Genomic DNA, 18,814 nt, shown 5'->3' with positions numbered 1-18,814 from the left:
GGCAAGGTCGGCAACATTTTGCTGTGCTTGTTGCTTCGTGTCGGGCATGTGAACACGAGAGCGTCGAAAATGCTTAGTTGTATTTGTGAGGCTCTTTTTACACTCTGAACATTGATAATAAATATTAATTAATATTATTATTAATATTAATATTAAGATGGCAATAGTTAAGAAATTAAAGCTAACAGCAAACTAACATAGATAAAATAATAATATGTACATGCATGTATTCATATGTATTTTACTGCAGTGTATTACACGAATGCAGAGACATGACTGGCGCAAGCCTTCGGCTCGTGTTTATGTGAGAGCCCGACAACACTGGCTGCTCCGTTCGCTGTTCGCGGTCAGCCGCGGCCTGTTGGACGTTGTTCGTTTCTGATTAGAATGTGCGCTCAGTTCTGATTAGACCGTGCGGGCGTGCGGTTCGCAGCAATTTGCGTTTTCGTACTCGTTTGCGATTTCGAGTTCGATCTGATTTTCTTTTCGCGCGTTTCTGCGAGCGCGCGCGTTTTGTTTGTGTCTGTGATTTAATTTAACAACGCGCGCTGTTAAGCATAATATACATATATGCATATATATTGATATAAATAATTAAGCTATATGTATCAAATACACATGTGAAATTTGTTTGAATTGCCAAAAGCAACAACAACAACAATAACAACAACAACAACAACAGCCTCCAACAATTTAGGTAGTGTATCTGTTTTCACACAATGAGAAGTTTTAATTAACGCAAAACTTAAGAAAACAACCAGCAAAAATGTAAGCGAACCGGCAAAAACGGAACTGTTTCTCCCGCCAACTAATTGCCAAGTTCAATAGCAACTAAAATTAAAATAAAATAGAACACAAAGCAAATGGCAACAAAAAGGCGAGGAAAATAAAAAAAGCAAAACAAAAGCTAAAATCAAGTTTAAAACGCTTTAGAAAGCCCTCTGGCAGGTGTGATAAAAACGCTAATCGGCTTTGATTTCCGATTTCTGATTTCTGATTACTGACTTCTGATTTCTGACTTCTATAATTAATTTTATGAACTAATACAAATTGCTTCTCTCTTTTATTAACGTATTATAAAAACATATACAATTGATAAGTTAAAAAAAAGCAGCAAGAGGAATATTGCGCTGCTCTCGATTTGTCAGCTGTTGGCGACACATTGCGTCAGTTTTTTTTTAAGTGTTCTTTTTTTTTCATACTTTTTGTTGCTATTTTGCAATTTTTTCGTTATTTCTGACGGCCGGACGCGACGTTCTGCAGCGTGTCTGTGTGTGTGTGTGTGTGTGCGATGAAAGAAATGATAGAAAAAAGCGGCACAAATAAATTTAGTTAGCGACTAGAGATATTGGCGGGCATATATACGCATAACTATCTCGACAATTTGTGGGTGGCATTGACTTTGGCATGATTATACTAATCATAAATATAAGCATCAAAAACTTATAGTTTTCTATTTCCATTTGATTAGCTAGCTTTTGTCTGTCTTTCTTTGGAGGTCAGAAAGTTTTTCGTAGCTATTTTCCACTTGAATGTGGATAACATTTCTCAGCGCTTATGACTTAAATTGTGGCATTATAATCAAAGAGAGTTTAAGAGTCAAGGAATATCCTTAGGTTGTCGCCTTGTAATCGTAATCTGATATTTGTCAAAGTTTTCTGTTATGCTTGGTGCAATAACAGAAAGTATCTTAGTATCAGATTCATCATATAATTGCCTCTGCATGGGTATAAAAATAATCATTTACTTAGTCGCGAAATCATTTGCCAAATGTTGTCTTTAAATAAATCAAGTTATAAAAATGCTCGCGATGATTTTGTTTTGGCTCACGGCTCGGTTAATAAATTAACGCCCACACTCAGCGCGTTTTTTTATATGTTTTCCTCAGTTTATTTTTTATTTTATTTTTTTATTCTTTTTATCTTTATGGCCAGACAACGAAGTTCAAATTCTATAAGAAAATAGCGAAGAGTATAAACGGCAAATGCGATATATAGAAAAATCAACGCCACGAGGGGAAATTACTAAAAATATCTGATAACTCGATGAGGGACGCGCCCATTTCATAGTTCAATATTCCAATTTTATATATATGTATATAAGTAGGTTCATTCATTATCAAAGTTAAAGTCGGCGGCGGCGGGCAGATAGCGTCGATAAAGCTCAATGAGACAAATGATATTTCGTATTTCCATTTAAATAATCATTTTTTATTAACTAATTGAAAGTGAACTGCAAATTCTTCGCTTGCCAGAAATAATATTCACCAAATTAATTACTCACAGTCGATTGTGCTGTCCAGAATTTAATTAAACGAATAAAGTATGCACATATCAGCCCAAAACTTATACAAATAGTATATATATAAAATATATAATTATATATATATATATATATGTTTCTGGTGCTCTCTGTGCATTGTGAGTCATTTGTGTTTGTGATTCATTTCATGCTGAAACTTGGGCTCAAACTCCGGGCTAGACGCTGTTATCATTTTGTGTACCTTGCTGTAGATTAAGTTTTAAAATAAGAGTTCATCCCATCAGGCAATACTGTCTGTTGTTTTACATGTTAAGTATAAATGTGAGCTAAATAATATAAGTAGCTGACACAATTCGTTTCCTTGCGAGATAATGACTCGTATATTTCAAAGTACACTCGTACTTTGAGTATATACGATTTGACACACATTATGCATACACGAAACGTTTTTAATTCGTGCTCATCTACACAAACCAAAATCCAAACAAACTGAAATTTTTATTACACTTTCAAAACAACCAAAAACTGCCAAAAATGTGGAATGGAAAATTTGTATACATGCTCCATTATTAAAAGCTGCTGAAAATCCTTGAAAATGGTTCAAAAAAAAAAAGGTTTAATTGTGGCAAAATTTTAATGCTTATTTGCATTTTCTGCCCATTTGTGCTATAATTTGTATATGCCCAATAATATTTCTAAGCGCACATTGACGCTGTCCAGTTTAAAAAAAATGTGTGAAAATCGCGATGTTATTTAAACTCGTGCATTTGCTGCTTTATTTATGTGTCTGGTTTGCTAAGCAAATTGTATTAAATGTATTTGTTGTTGTTCTTGTTGTTGTTGTTGCTTATCCGCAGGTCACACAGCTTCTTATTTTCACGAACATCCCGCACAACATTTAGATACATATATATCTATATACATATTTATGTCGAGGCGAAGCGTTTTATATTTATTTCTCGTTTGAATTTAATTAAATTTGCACATTTGTGTAAAATTTCATATACATGTGTCGCTTTGTATGTGACGAACACGGGGCGTGTCTGTGACGGATTCTGCATCTGCATTTGTATCTGTATCTGTAGCTGTCGCTGTATCTGCGACTGGCATGTGTGTGTGTGTGTGTGTGTGTGTGAGTGCCCCCCATGTGCCAGCCTAGACGCCTAATCAAACAGCAGCAACAACAACAGCGGCGACAGCCAAAATTCAAAGCCCTCTGAGCAAAAAAATATCAAATATAATAAACATGTGTAACGACGCTGAAAGAGAATCTGCAAAAACAACAACAACAACAACAACAACAACAAAAGCAACAACAGCAACAAAAAACAAAAGCAAATGTGACAAATAAAATTAAATTAAATAAGCCGCTCGGCGATTATAGAAAAAGTCCCACGGAATTCTTTTTAAGCGATCGCCAAATGCCAGACTAAAAATTATAAAAATATAAATAAAAACATTTGAAATTTATTCGCTGTGTTTCCCTAATTTGTTGCCTTGCCATGCGCAAACGGGAATACACGAAAAAAAATAAGTTTTTTTAATTGCTCTTAATTAAGCGTAATTAAAAGTGTAATTTATTTTACAACGACATTGAGGTAGGGAAACGAATCAATGTTGACCTTAAGTAAAATTTATAATTTTATCAAATTATTTTTCTGTATAACCAAATAATTATATCTGGGCTGATTGACTGACGTATTACTGATGTATTGCTGATCAACGCACAGCTCAAGCGGAAAGAGTTCGTAACTCTTGTGATGTAGCGCCTGTGATGTACATCTATTAAAAGAAAAATATGTGAACAGAGTAAGAATATCTTCGGCACGACAAAGATTTAATGCTCTTGTAGACATTTGCCTTACGATTTTGCTGATATGTAAGAAAAGTAAAGTTCGCAAATGCTGAGTTTGATGAAAAGTAGTAGCAGAAAGTTTGATGAAAATTAGTAGTAGAAAGTTTGATGAAAAGTAGTAGTAGAAAGTTTGATGAAAAGTAGTAGCAGAAAGTTTGATGAAAATTAGTAGTAGAAAGTTTGATGAAAAGTAGTAGTAGAAAGTTTGATGAAAAGTAGTAGTAGAAAGTTTGATGAAAAGTAGTAGTAGAAGAAGTAGTAGATGAAAGTAGAATATTTTGCCATACAAGAACCTACATTTCGACCGATTGTTCCTATAGCAGCATATAGTGGTCCGATGTTGAAAAGATTTTGCATATATGTAGGGAGCATCGTATATCTCATATTTTGATAAGCAATATATGTTTTACATACAAGAACCTATGTCAGCTAAATGATATAGCTCTCCGATCCAGTCGGTTTCGGCATACATTTGTACTGCCTGCTACAGAAAGACAGACTTATGCACAGTTTCAAGACGATAGCTTTAAGTACGAGAGACTAGTTCGCAGAGAAACAGACAGACAGACAGATGGACAGACGGACGGACAGACAGACGAACGGACGGATTTGGCTACATAAACTCGGCTGTATATGCTGATCTGTGTCTCCTTCTTTGCGTTACTCGTTTCACGACAAAATTATAATATCCTCTACAAGGGTATGCAAATAAAATCGTATTTATTATCTATTTGTAATAATCGACCTGTCCGTCGTTTTTGGCAATAATTTTTGAAGCTGTCCATAAAGAAAGTTTTAAATTAGTCTGAGTATATATAAATATTCCCACGGGCTCGATAAGTTAATTACAAAATGTCAAACTATAACAAACTCAAAGTATAAACTATACACAAAAGATGACTTTATCAGTAAATATTGACACGTCAGTTTGGCGTCATTTTGGACTAAAAATAAATGTTATGACAGAACATTTGTATTTCGAGTGTATTGTATTTCTAATACCCATTGTACAGAAAAAGCCATTTAGCATATTACGTGTATAATATCAGACAACAAAGGAGTGCAAACAAGACAAATACTCAGCAATTCATGTATGCGATGCGAGTGTGTTTATTTAAAACTAAAATGCAGCCACTTTATGTATGTATGCATTGACACATATGCAATACAAGCATAGCCCTGAATCAATATAGCTGTAAAATAAAAGAGTATTAGAGAGTATTAACACTTTAATAACGTTAGGAGAACAAGGGCTTAATTGCCTCAATCTGTCTATTTCTTTATATGTAAATAGGGGAGAGAGAGAGAGAGATTCTGTGCAAATCACTGGAACAAAAATATATAGAAGATGGTTTAAAGTAGGATCAGGAGATAGAATACAATAGAGAGTAAGAGAGAGAGAGAGAGAAAAAGAGAAATACAGAGAGAGAGAGAGTGAGAGATTGGGAGAAAGAGAGAGAAAGACAGATAGAGAGAGAGAGTAAATAAAAGTGAGAGCATGAGCATAGATAACGTGTATTAGATTGTCAGCATAGCATGAAGAACTGCAAACCCAACATGAATTCGTGAGAATCGCATAGAAGGGTAACATTTAATTTGTATTTGCAGTGCAGCGATATGAAGCGAGCTAAGCAAACAAATGCAGATGTATAGAAAAGCTTTCGGGTTTTCAGTCAGTCAGTCAGCCAAGATATGACAAATAGTATTTACAGATACCAAGGCAATCGTCTTTCTCTATAAAAAAGGTCTATATAGTTAGATCAACTTTAATGATAGACTAGTTTGTGCAGGTGCTGGCTCGCCCAAACAAGTTGAGAAGCGCCGACTTGGAGACATCATTAGAAATGATTAGACTTTCTATAGGAATTCGTGTCTTTTTCATTTAAACTTTTGCTGGCTGCTTCGATAGTCAATCAATTTGAAATATGTTTATTAAACTTAATTAAATTTAGGGTATCTTATTGGCGAGCTGAGCCAATTAGAACCTTCTTCGATTATAGTTATTAATTTCAGCAAATCGCCCAAAATGCCGCTTGCTCTATTTCTGGCTGTTGCCGTCAATCGTCAGCGATTTGTTTTTGCACTTTTCACACTTGTAGCGCGTTAAAATGTCAAAAAAAATCTTACAGCATTTATCACAGTTTCAAAAATTGATTTATTTGCCCATAATATTTTGACCATAATTCAAAGAACGCAGCGCCCAAAAATTGCCAACCGCATTCGAGTTGACGTCGTCATCATCAACATCATCATCATCATCATGATCACCCTCCACATTGGCAAAACGCACGCATTTGCACAAATCTTTGGGCCGTTCGCTTAGCTCTTGTCCACTGGTCCACTGGTCGACGACCAAATGGGCGAGAAATTTCGTTTTATGGCAAATCAGGTTTATCTTGCACGTTGCACAAAATTTTTCACTTTGACACACAAACATTTTTCCGCGAATTAAAGAATGAAAATGAATTGTGCGGCTATTTGAAGGTCGTGTGGAAATGAAAACAAATTGTTTGGCGCGATTTTTCTTCAGCGCAACCTACTCCTCACTTATGTTTATTGCTTTTGTTAATTACGGTTGGTAGCGCTGCTCGACTTTTGGCTTTTATTAGACTCGATTATTTATAGACTCTAGATGTCGGCCGTTTTATGAACGGGCTGCAGCCAATAAAATCGCTTAGCACATGTTTGAAAACATTTGCCCAGCGCCATAAACATACAATTTAAATTTCAAAAAAAGCTAACACTTAAATGCAGCTGTGCCAGGCAGGAGTCAGGGCCAACTTGTGGCCTCAGCTCGGTATAGGCCAAAATTTTCGAGAGGCTGCTTATTCTAAACGAATTGGTTAAGGAAATAATTAAATGCTCCTGAAATAGCTGAACAATCCTACTAGTTGTTTATCTCAAAGTAATCAAATTTTGTTTAGCTTCATTTATGTATGCTTCGATTTGATGGCTTCTTGAGGCATCATTAACAATCCGTTTTGATTGCATTGTTCTTCAATTAAATGCAATTTATTGCTTCAACCGAAACCGAAACTAACAACAACTTAAATTAATGTTAGAGTCACGTTTCTGGCTTTCAGTCCTTCTCCTCCTCCTCATCCTACCCCTCCCCCTCACAATCCCTGCGCTCGCGAACGGCTACGTGCTTTGATGGCTGCCGGGCTGCAACAGTGCGAATGCCGAAACCACAGAACCACAGCCACAACCACCAACCACAAACCACCCTGGCCAAGCCTGGCCCTAAAAAGCGGTTACACTAATGCGCATTTAAGTAGCTCTCTTTGTGTCTGTGTGCGTGCATGTGCATGAGGCTTCCTAATGAGTCAGCATTCATGGACACCCAGCTGCAAACCGACAAAAAAAAAAAATTGAAAAAAAAGAGAGAAACCACAAAGACTAAAGCCAAACAAGCCCACAACCATTTACGCCCATGTTCACTTTTGGCAGCGATTTTCGGTTTTGAAAACAAAAATTGCCCAGCCATTCACATGCTGTAAACTCTGAGTGCTATTTGTTGGAGCTAGCCAACGTTGCGTATACGCAATCCATTGTTTGGAACATTGGAACTGGAAACTTTCGTTGGCTCGATGGGGAATTCGATTCAATTTAATTACATCAAAACTGCATTGCATCAAGAATGCCCTCTAAAGGCCACAAAGCTCTTTGCCAGGCATTTAATAGAGTTATTAAGTTTGTCAACAGAAGATGGATACAATTTGTTGTTGGGGCAAACTTAAGGTCAGCCAATTCACAATATGCTAGAAGCTTTGTTTTGACTGCCAGGTGTTTGTTTGTTCAAATAAATCAGACAGCAAAACATATTTATATAAACTTAACTATTAAATTAACTTCAAATGCCATAATGAATAATGTAATGCTGTTAATTAAAATAGCAGAAAATTCCATGTAGGCTGCAAATGTTATTAACAGATTAACTTTTCTAATACGTGTTGATAGATTTAACAGAGAGATAAATAGATTTGGCATACATATGTAACTAACAGTAAGCTATTTAATAAATATGTAATCTTTTAATTAACATTTTCATTTTCTAAATGTAAGCCTTATACCTAACGTAACATGCTTAAGAAATGTTGGCCGCAAAATGTTTATTTCTACAGAGCTTTAGCATGCATTGAAAATATAACCAAAAAGCATTATTTAATATACATATAAAACACAACATGTGCCATATTTAAAGGGTCGAATAAACGAATAATCATATTTCCCCTGAGAGACGTGAAGAATTGTTGAAATTTGACTGGCATATTTATCTGCAGTAATGATACAAATTTAACATAACGATTTTGTCCGTCAGCTACTCGAGTGAAGACAGCAGCGCACATGCGAATACATTCAAGCCATTTGCGTGTGTGCTTCAATTGAAATATGACACCATTGCATTCAGGAAACCCCCGAGAGCGATAAAAACTGAAATAACTTACGGCACATGAGACTGTGTACGGTAGCAGAGGCAATAAACACGGGCGTAATCATTAATCATGAACGATCAAAGTCAAAGATACAGAAACAGAAACAGAAACAGACAAACTGTAAGTTACATATCGGCACACACACACTCGCACACACACGCACACACGCACACTCAATCATGTGTGTGCGAGTGTTTAGGGAGCAGGCCTCGGGTCGTTGGCTGGGGGCTGCTTTAATCAATTCCAAACAACAAACACTTGGAAAACGACGCGCAGCGCGAAAAGAATGCAAGGTTATTAAGGCAAATATATTTTGTATGGTTTGTATAAAATGTTTATTGATAGAACGGGGCATGTGAAGAAGCAAGAAAGAGTGGGCAAGTGCAAAGAAAGATAGCGAACTAAAGGCGATATGTGAGAGCATGACAAATGCGTGTGCCAGCCGAAACGGACGACCTCACAAAACTTTGCAAAATTGATCAAAATTACCCGCGCAAATTCTTTTGATATGTTGAAACTAGTCTGTGTGTATTGTTGGTTTTGAATTTTATGCTTGCCCGAGCAAATAGATCTTTACAAATTGCAATAAATGAAAAAAATAATTGATAATTTTCCCATTTAACAAGCGGCATTTGTTGTCCATTTCGTTGCGCTCTGTGCGCCTAATGATAATTTCGATAATAACTTCGATGCAAATTAGTGATAATTGACTGGCATTCCGTTTTTAGTTTGTCTGTTTGTCTGTCGGTATGTGTTTTCTATATTTTTATTTGCTAAACCTTATCAGAGCTGGGTATACGTAATTTGAAATATAGATTACGTATACGCAACGTTGTTGACGTCATAAACATGACCTGGAAATATTCGAGTTCAAGTTCTAGGTAATCGTATGCATGTAAAACGATTAACTAACTTGATACTGAAATGATATTGAAATGCAAATATCTTTAGATACAAACTAATGCAAACTAAATTAACAATTTAGCCAGAACCTATTAAATATGCATTGAACTGAAACGGAATCCAATTCCAGGGCAAAAACTTAAAAGATTTAAGTTAGTGGATTTTAAAATTGAAATGCATTAAATTTGAATGTTAATGTGCATTTTTTCTTTTATTTAATTGCATTTTAAATATTAACACAGTTTTATTGCCAAGCTTGTTGAAACTGAAAACGCATGCTGGCATGCCAGGCTATTAAGTTTATTTATTTTCATTTCTCTCCAGGTGCTTCTCACTTGCACTAACTTAAATAAACTAGGTAAACGCTGTGCTGCTGCCGGCGATTTCATGGGGTAAACAAAAAACTATGCATATATATATATATATATCTATTCATTTATATGTACAAGAAGAAAGAACAAAACACAAGCCAAGCAAAACGTAACAGAAACGAGATAGAATGGAGAACAGAAAGAGATGGAATAACAATGCCCGACTATATGCATGTGCATGTGTGTGTGTGTGTGTGTGTGTGTGTGTTTATTTATGAGTAGTTTTTCCAAGTTTTATTTTTGTTATTGTTTCTTTTCTTCATTTTTGTTTTTTGTTGTTGTATTAAGTGCAGGTCAAACGCGTGGCCGCCTTTTGCCCGTTTGCTGCTTAAAAATGCGAAAATCTACAAGTGGTTGGGCGAACAAAGCGAAAACCATTATAATAATAATAGTAATAATAATGCTCAAGTGAAAATGCCATTGAAATTGCTTTAAATTAATCAACTGCATCGTTAATAGGATACCGAACAGCATTACTTTTTGCCTTTTAATTAAATAAACATTGAAATGCAATTTAAGGGATTTTAAACGACAATTAAGTAATATCTGTGAGCGCATGATTACGTTTATTTGTATATGTAACTGTTCTTTCTTTAGTCTCACATTATTTGCTCAACACTAGGCACACACTGACTCTTCGTAACACTAATGCTTAACATAACCTTTAACAGCCAGAGTGACCGTGTATACTTCTGTGAATGCCAGCCTTTGATAATGTGACGTCACTATCCTATAACATATATTCACATCTGTAAATTGCATTTAAAATGAAATATGTTGACATTTTTGAAGTGCATTAAGCAGTCGTGGCATAAAACGATACCATATTGATCACTGACAAGTATATTTTGTGCGCATTGTTTTCATTTGTATAATATGCACATAACTTGTTGAATTGGCGTTTTAATGAATTTTCACTGAAATAACGCATACGCCGCGTTGCACACCATTGTGTCGGGTGCTAAACGATTTGAGGCTAATGGCGTCAATAAATTTTCTTTGATATTTATCACGCACCAATTAAGCAGAACAATAGGCGAATTTCCGCGCTGAAAAAGTTCGAAATTAAATACTTTGTGCAACATTTTTTAAATTTCTTAAAGTTTCATATCCGCCACTTTAAATTCAGCCTGTGAGTGGGTACAAAAGATGCAACTAGCGTTGCAATAGTCAACAGATAAATTCTCGAAACAAACTTTAGCAAGACGAGGCTCACACGCACATCAAGTTGCGCCAGCATATGGAAAAAGTTTGCATGCATACAAACAGGATGTGCTTTTTATTTGATGTTTGCGATTTTTGAACTAGAACGAAACTTGTTTCTGTGTAAAAACAAGTTATATTTTAGATGTTTCACAGAAGCCTAAAACAGCGTAGCTGTTGGTTGTTTAAAAAATAAAAGTAAACACTCAAGAGAGAGAAGATTTAAATTTGAGCTCGTTTAAGCGTTTCAGGCATTCCTTGACTAGTTTTGCCAATGAATGAAATGTGTAACATTAAAAGGGAAAATACCTTTCCCGCTAACAGCTTGCGAAGGGCTCAGCTATAAAAGTGTCCTTTCGTCTGTCTGTCTTCGCTCAACTGTATTAAAGCGAAACTTTTCTAATTGAGGCAAGGAGATTTGTCAAGTGTTGCTCACAGATACACATGGATACGTTTAAGTGTGTAAGTTAAAACAAGGTGAAATGCGTTGACAAAATGTTACAACTGTTCGTGTACTCGTTATATTAAATAGAGAAAACAACTTTTTTGTTGCAAGTGTTGAAAGTGTTGGAACTCGCGAAATGTTTTTGATATTTTAACAAAGTGTAAGTCTTCCAGGAACACGCCTTGTTGGAATAACATTTGATATATTAAATGTAACAAACATTTTTCTAGACCCTAGGCACAAAATACAAAATGAAAGAACAACTTAAACTTAAGATGTAGGCTGTACGCAGCTGATATGCAAACATTTTCGCGGGCCAAGTTTTTTTCTTTAAGTTTTGGCTATAATTTTCTTTTCTTTTACAGCAAACTTAAAATGTTTGCGATTTTATGTAAAAATAATATTTATTACTTACCTGCTGTACTAATCCCAAAAGTCTAGACTATTATTATACACACATCACTGCAATTAAAAGAAGTAGAAAGCTGAGTTGAGTAAGTTAGTTAGAGTAACTTAGAGTAAGAGGTTGAGCTAAAAAGAAATGTAAAAGTTATAATCATAGTATGAAGACCTGCAATTTCTATTAGAATTCGTGAGAATCGCATAGATGGGCAACATTTAACATTGCGTTTATATTTAAAAGTTTAATATAGATATTGATGTATGCACTACCATATAATTCAAGAGCTTGAAACTACTTGAATACTTATGCAATTAAGTATTAAGTCGTTAACCGAAAGGAAACTCATTTTCCTCTCGCTCAATTTCCTTTCAGCGAGCGGCAACAAGTGCAGCCTGTCGCCTGCACGGGGCAGGCAATCTTAACGCGCAGCTGGCGGCTGTGAGTTTTCGTTTTGGTGTTGGCTTTCCTCTCTGCCATGGTAAGCCACAATGCGAAAATTGTGAAAACGGAAAATGGCACGAACGCATCCATTATTGTAACAGCCGGCAGAAATGCAACGCAACCAATGAAGACAACAACGACGACGACGACGACGGCGACGACGACGATGATGGCAACAACATTGTCGGCTTCTCTGGCCGACTTGAGCGATCAGGAAAATGGGACGACGGGTAAGTGCGAAATGATTCCAAATTCACACACTCACGCCTCTGGCTAGTCCCTGGCAACGACGAACGAGAGGCAAAGGCAGAAGCTTGTTTAAATCAAATTAGTTTTCGTAAAGGATGCCTCCTTAATTTAAACAATATTTTCGCTCTGCTTTCCAACTAAGCTTTGCGCGTGTTTTGGCGAGATTCGTAACAAAAAGATTTCAAAATTTAAATTGACAAGAGATTTAAGAAAAATGAATATAAGCCTGTGTTTTATATTACTTTTAATCTAGTTTGTAAACTGGTTTTGTGTAAATATCCAACTCAACCGCAGCTGAGGTTCTTTCAAGTAATTCCTTGAACTTGTCTTTTAACAACACCTCGCAACCTTTGAACCCTGTTCCTTTAATAGTTAGTTGGCATTTGTGCTTGGCTCGGTATTAAATTGAGTTAAGCGTTGCCCGTGGCTTATCCTTCCACCGCTCCGGGCTGATGTAACCCCGGCGCTAGTTAATTTGGGCTTGTCACGACAGAATCGGCCCACGCCCATTTTGTGCGCGCGGTACTCTGGAAATTTCTTTGACTTGTCGCAGTTGTTATATTAATTAAATTGCGATTCTTTGTGGCAGGGCTAAAATAATTGTAATTCTCTACAGTTCGGCACGGCCTACGCTGTCTAGCAAAAGTTCAAATAATACTGAGCATAATTATGGCAAAACTTTCACTTTGATTTGTTATTAACCAATATCTTGTGTGGGTAAATAACAAGCTCGTTTTTCTTGAGCCAAAGATAGTTAAAGTTCAAGTTTAATTTAACTATGAATTTGGATATTTTTAAGTTGGGCACACAACAAAATGCTGCGCCAGGACTTTGGGCTGACCAAATGGCAACCTGTTGTCCGTTGTTTGCCGAAAAAAAAAAAACAAATATTGATTGAAGCATGAGGACGGGCTCAAAGTTTTATGAATGAACAAGCGACAAGGCCTTTGGGTGCCCTGAGCCCCGTTTATTGATTGAAATTTGGTATGCCTTAAATAGGCGACCTATGCAAAAAAAAACAAAAACAGGGAGAAGTTATATCTGGGCAGATTTAACGTATTTGTGTGGATGGTGTTTGTGACATTTTTCTGGCATCTCGTTTAATCGAAAATTTCGACAAAGTTTTTTGGCTTAAAGATTTTAAATTGTAAGCAGCTAGCAAATGTTTCAATTATCATTAAAATTTGTCGACGTTTGGGAACGTTTGCAAATTCCAAGAGTATCAATAAAATTAAAAGGGCAGTAAATATTTTAATTTAAAAAATGGAAAAGCGCTTTGGGCTAGTGAAATACTCAACAATGCGTACAGTCTATTAATTTATTTTTGGACATTCGACGAGTCAATTGGGTATTATAGATAAAATAAACAAAAAGTCAAAGCATGTTTATTGATTTACAATTTGTGGCCTTAAAAGTAAGGAATGCCGAAAGAAAGACTCTGAAAACTTGATCTATGTCTAGACATGATACTTCATTTCAATTTTGAGTTCAAACTTTATTTTGCATAAATCCCTTTAGGTGCTCAGCCTAAAGCTTAGCCTCGCCTCGATTCCAAGTTAAATTTATAATAGGAGAGAGCGATATACAGGAAGTATATCGTTGTTACTGAAAATGTATTTTAGGACTGTGGTCAATTATTATAATTAACAAGTAATTAGGTAAATGCATACTTACCGAAACTAAAGGCCACATATATCCAATAAGCAATCAAATACATTTTACTTTCATTGACAATCATATTGGAGCGCATTATGGTCGAAAATATGCTAAATCCTAGTACATAGAGCATCAGACTGCCGGCAAGGATTACATATAAGAATACAAAAAAAGTTATGTGCTAAAAATACAAATTAAGTTAGTTATTGTTACTAAGTTCATCCACTTTATGCTTACCGCTATTGTGTAAATGAACAAGAAAATCGCGGCAATTATCATTAGAAATTCTGGCACCAGCTGAAGCAAAACATTTATATCGGTTACTTGAAACAAAGTACAACATTTTAATCTAAAACAAAAATTAACAGTTTGTAATATGCTTTAAATACTACCTGGAAATAGATATTTTACTCGGGCCACTTTATAGTCTACAAAATAAGGGAAAAACAATTTTGCTTTGATGGAAATGAAATGCAAATTAGGCAAATAACTTTTACCAGTAAGGATCGAGATAATGAAGTCAATGTTTAAGCCAGCGCTAAAAATTGAAAAAAGTGAAATCGCAATGCAGCCCGACCGTAATGACATGCAGAAGCAGCAGCTATTCGCATAACACATCTTTTCGATTCTAATCTAAAAAAAGGACAATTAAAGAAATACAAAAATAATAATATTCGTTTTGAAAGTAAATGCTAAGCTGAGCACTGCGAACAAATCTTCATACTAGTTGCTGTTACTAAATGAAACTCCATTTAATCAATAAACTATCATATTCCCATTTATGTTATTAACGACCAAATTCTATATGCTTGTCAACGTGCTGATAACCAAATTATGTCTGTCATCCTGCCTGTGTGGAGTGTGATTATATTGTTGACTCAATTTTCATTTTAATTCCATTAGCATAAAGATGTGCCTACACACGCACACACACACACACGCACATGATGCTAATGAGGCTATAATATAAATTGCTTAAATTGCAAATAATGCAAAAAGTTAAGCTGAAAGAAGATGTTGCGCATACGCCGCGTATACGCTTAGGATTCCTGAAGCTATTAACAGCAATTTGCTTAAATTGTATATCAACAGCTGAGCAAGCAATAAAACATATGAGTGCGTGTGTGTGTGAGTGTGTGCGTGTGTGTGTGAGTGTGTGTTTGTGAAGTATATAAATTATGCATACGCCATGTTTAAGACAAACGAAGAAAATTTGCAGACATAATAGAATAAGTCTAATATGTTAGCCGGAAACTCACTTTTGCTCCGAATCCTCTGAAAGACGAGTTCATTAATTTGATGAACTTTAAGAGTACTCAATGCCTTAATCAACTTTACGGCTTTGTCCAGCTCAGCGTTAGTTGGGTTTAAAGCGAAAACTTGTGTTAAAGATCTTGAATGGAATGGAAATTGCGACTTAATCTTGAACATGGTTGAGCAGGCTGGTTGCCCTTTGGGGCAACAACTTGGACCTCAACTTGCCTGCAACAGCAACAGCAACAGCAAGTTCAACAAAGTTCCGGCAACCGCTTGCACTTTGTCTCCAGGACTTCAGCAGGACTTGGCCGGCTTCATTCTTACTTGCTTCATTGTTTTAATTGAAGGCAGCTGCTGCGTCTACTGTCTTGGTGGTTTCACAAATTATGAGTGCAATCAATTGGCAAACAGTTGATTATGTCTGCTCTAATAATTTGCTATAAATTTACAAAATTCCAAATTTTCCCTTTTAATAAGAACTTGGGCAAACTGTTTAAACATGATAAGCGAGAGTTTAGTTCCTTTCTATAATGCAGTTCGTTGTATAATAGAATCCCAGCTTAGCTAGAGGCTTCCCTTTCTCATTATATATGGCTATATTGTCAGAATATTAGCAAATAGCTCTCATATATGGCACACTGCGGGGAGAGGCTCATTCTTCTCACATAATTAGATCATGAGCAATGCATATGTCAGCTTTCATGATTGATTGCAGCATCAATTAATTCGCCATCAATGGTCCAGCATCAAATGTATTTACCAAAGTGTTGACGAGCCCTTAAAAACAAGCAAAAATAAACACAGAAAACAAGTAAGAGGTTCTAGTCGGGAGCTCCCGACTAGGGGATACCCTTGCGATAGGCGATAGGTATAAAATGAAAAATACTTGATATTTATTTACTATTCTAGAAGCTACATGTCAAGTTTGGTGACTCTAGCTCTTATTATTTACCAAAATTGCTCAAAAAACAGGATTTCGATATCGATTTGTATCGATTACTTGGAAACGGGGCAAGTTATCGAATATCGGATACAAATTCGATCTGCGCGGGCACTAGGAGGACCTACAGCCAACATTTCAAGTCTCTATCTCTTATAGGCTCTGAGATCCTTGCGTTCATACATACGGACGGACAGACGGAAGGACGGACAGACGGACGGACGGACGGACGGACAGACAGACGAACATGGCTATATCGACTCGGCTTTTGATGCTGATCAAGAATATATATACTTTATGGGGTCGGAGATGCTTCGTTCTGCCTGTTACATACATTTGCACAAATACATAATACCCCTTTTACCCATTTTCAATGGGTTCAGGGTATAAAAACACTAAGCGACCATATAAATAATAGCGAAAAAATAAAATCAATGGCCACACATCCTCGGGGCCTCCCTAGCAGGGAGTACCACAGGAGCGGGAGCAGAAGCAGTAGCGGGAGCGGGAGCTAGGAGCTCATCCATCATCATCGAGTGGATGCCTGTACAGTTTGCACTCCACACACACACACACACACACAAACGCACAGAGCTCACACCTAACGTATTTATGGCATCTTAATTGAATTTCAATTTTCAATTTCGCCTTTTAATTGAATTCAATGAAAAAGTGTCGATGAAACGGTATTCAGTGCTTTGTGTGCAGCTCCCCCCATGTTGCCACAAGCCCCGATCCCTGCCGCTGCCCCTGCCCGAGAGCTCCGGCTCTATGCTCAGCTTTGTTGATGCCTACATTTTGTTGTTGTTGCTGTTTATTCAGCTGTTGCTGCTTCTGGGATCGTCACCAGGGGAGACGCGTCGTCGATGGCGCCAACGATGCGACAAGCCAACCAGCTCCGGTCCCAGCCCCAGCCCCAGCCTAGTCTGGCATTTGCAGCCCGAGCTCCCCCTTTGGCTGGCGAATCCATTGCGCCCGCAATTGGCCTGGTCTGATTGCGCTTGAATATACGTTTTCACAGGGCTGGGTTTGTGATTGACTGCAAAGTTGTAAATTGATTGGCCAGCAAAAATATGGGCAAGCCGAGATAAACAAACCATTTGGCCAGCATAATGTGCAAATGTCAGAAATTGAACTCTATTAGATAATTGACACTGACTTTTAGCGTCCTTTGAATTGTACATTTTACAAAAAAAAATAGGTTAAATAGATATTCATTTATGATCTATATAAGCTTGGACTTTTAGGACTTAGCAAGGTTTCCTACATAAGCGACATAGATTCCTCTTTTCTGTTAGGGCGTCTTCAATTCTCTTACACATATCTAAGAGGGAGTTTAGGGTGTTATAAAAAAAGTTAATAGCAGTATTCATGTCAACCGAGTCATATAAGAAAGACCAATCGGTTGCATAAATAAGCTGATTCAGCAAGGAATAGTTTCCTTTGCGAAAGCAACGGCGGGGCTTATTGGCTGATGAGCACGAAATGAGAGGATTACAATTGAACATTGCAACCTCTAAAGTAGGATGATATACATCCTCAGGAAGAGATAAAGGAGGAGACCTAGATACATTAGAAATAAGGTAGTCGTTAACAAATACAAGATCAAGTGTTCCATTCAAATGATTAGAAATTGAATTGATTTGAAACAACGAAAGGTCAAGCATGCAATCTATAAAGTCATGCTGTGCTGAGGGCACTAAATAATTTTCGGCAGTGAAAAGTGACCAAGAGATGTTCGGCAAATTAAAATCACCCAACACAATTAATAGATCATTATCACGCACGTGTGAAGAAACTTCTTTAATACAAGAAATATGTTTCATATAAACTTGAATATCAGAAGAAGGAGGAACATAAGAGCATGTAATATAAATATTCCGTGTAGGAAAAGACACCTTGACTGAAACAATCTCAGCGTCAGTAGGCGTACTAAAACAGAAAAGTTCTGACTGGAGAGTGGCTTTAACGGCAATTAATACCCCACCACCTCGAGTCAGCCGATCATTTCTATGCAAAATAAAATTATTCGAAAAAACCTCAAAATCAGATATGGTTGAATTCAACCATGTTTCTGAAAATGCGATTATATCCGAATCGAAGGAAGTGCTGGCCATGAAAAGATTTTTGAGTTTTGAAATGAGACCTCTGACCATTCTGATAGTGAATAAAGACTTGGTCAGAAGAAGAAGTTAGTTTTTTGGGGCAGAAATGGTACCCTGTATTGAAGGGACTGGAAGGGTGACAGGCTGGTTACGCTTTTTTGGCTTGAACTCGTGCTAGACGTGTTCCGTCTAGGCCTACCAGGAATTATCGCCCCTTATTTCTACCTACGTGCACAACAGATTACGCTATTAACAATTCTTTTCACGTGTTGTGCAAAAATTACAATA

General features: G+C 36.6%; 2 protein-coding genes across 5 annotated transcripts in view; one reads left to right on the top strand and one right to left on the bottom strand.

The window, feature by feature from the left end:
- Nucleotides 1-419: 419 nt before the first annotated feature.
- Adcy2 (adenylate cyclase type 2 Ac76E) overlaps nt 420-18,814 on the top strand; it is a 41,399-nt gene continuing 23,004 nt past the window's right edge. For 2 of the 3 annotated variants that reach the window (XM_064689049.1, XM_064689047.1), the window contains exons 1-2: nt 420-768; nt 12,251-12,549. In XM_064689049.1, coding sequence (XP_064545119.1) covers nt 12,354-12,549 — 196 coding nt within the window. In that variant the 5' untranslated portion in view covers nt 420-768; nt 12,251-12,353. The remainder of the gene's footprint in view (nt 769-12,250; nt 12,550-18,814) is intronic. The other variant, XM_064689048.1, reaches the window with a different exon arrangement.
- On the bottom strand, nt 13,918-14,860 carry LOC135433091 (uncharacterized). 2 transcript variants are annotated; one of them, XM_064689051.1, is made up of 5 exons: nt 14,722-14,860; nt 14,617-14,652; nt 14,462-14,547; nt 14,243-14,405; nt 13,918-14,173 (listed from the first exon to the last, which is right to left on the bottom strand). In XM_064689051.1, the coding sequence occupies exons 1-5, from the start codon at nt 14,840-14,842 to the stop codon at nt 14,103-14,105; spliced, it is 477 nt and encodes a 158-aa protein (XP_064545121.1). In that variant the 5' UTR covers nt 14,843-14,860; the 3' UTR covers nt 13,918-14,102. The 2 variants fall into 2 exon arrangements, with proteins under 2 accessions (XP_064545121.1, XP_064545122.1); XM_064689052.1 differs by lacking the exon at nt 13,918-14,173 and having other exon boundaries at nt 14,313-14,361; nt 14,462-14,521.

This window comes from Drosophila montana, unplaced genomic scaffold (assembly GCF_035044405.1).
Source record: "Drosophila montana isolate Dmon_TW-CO22-7 unplaced genomic scaffold, ASM3504440v1 contig_3217_1, whole genome shotgun sequence".
Lineage (NCBI taxonomy): Eukaryota > Metazoa > Arthropoda > Insecta > Diptera > Drosophilidae > Drosophila > Drosophila montana.
Note: the sequence above shows the minus strand (reverse complement) of the source record. Positions and strands in the feature narration are given on the sequence as shown.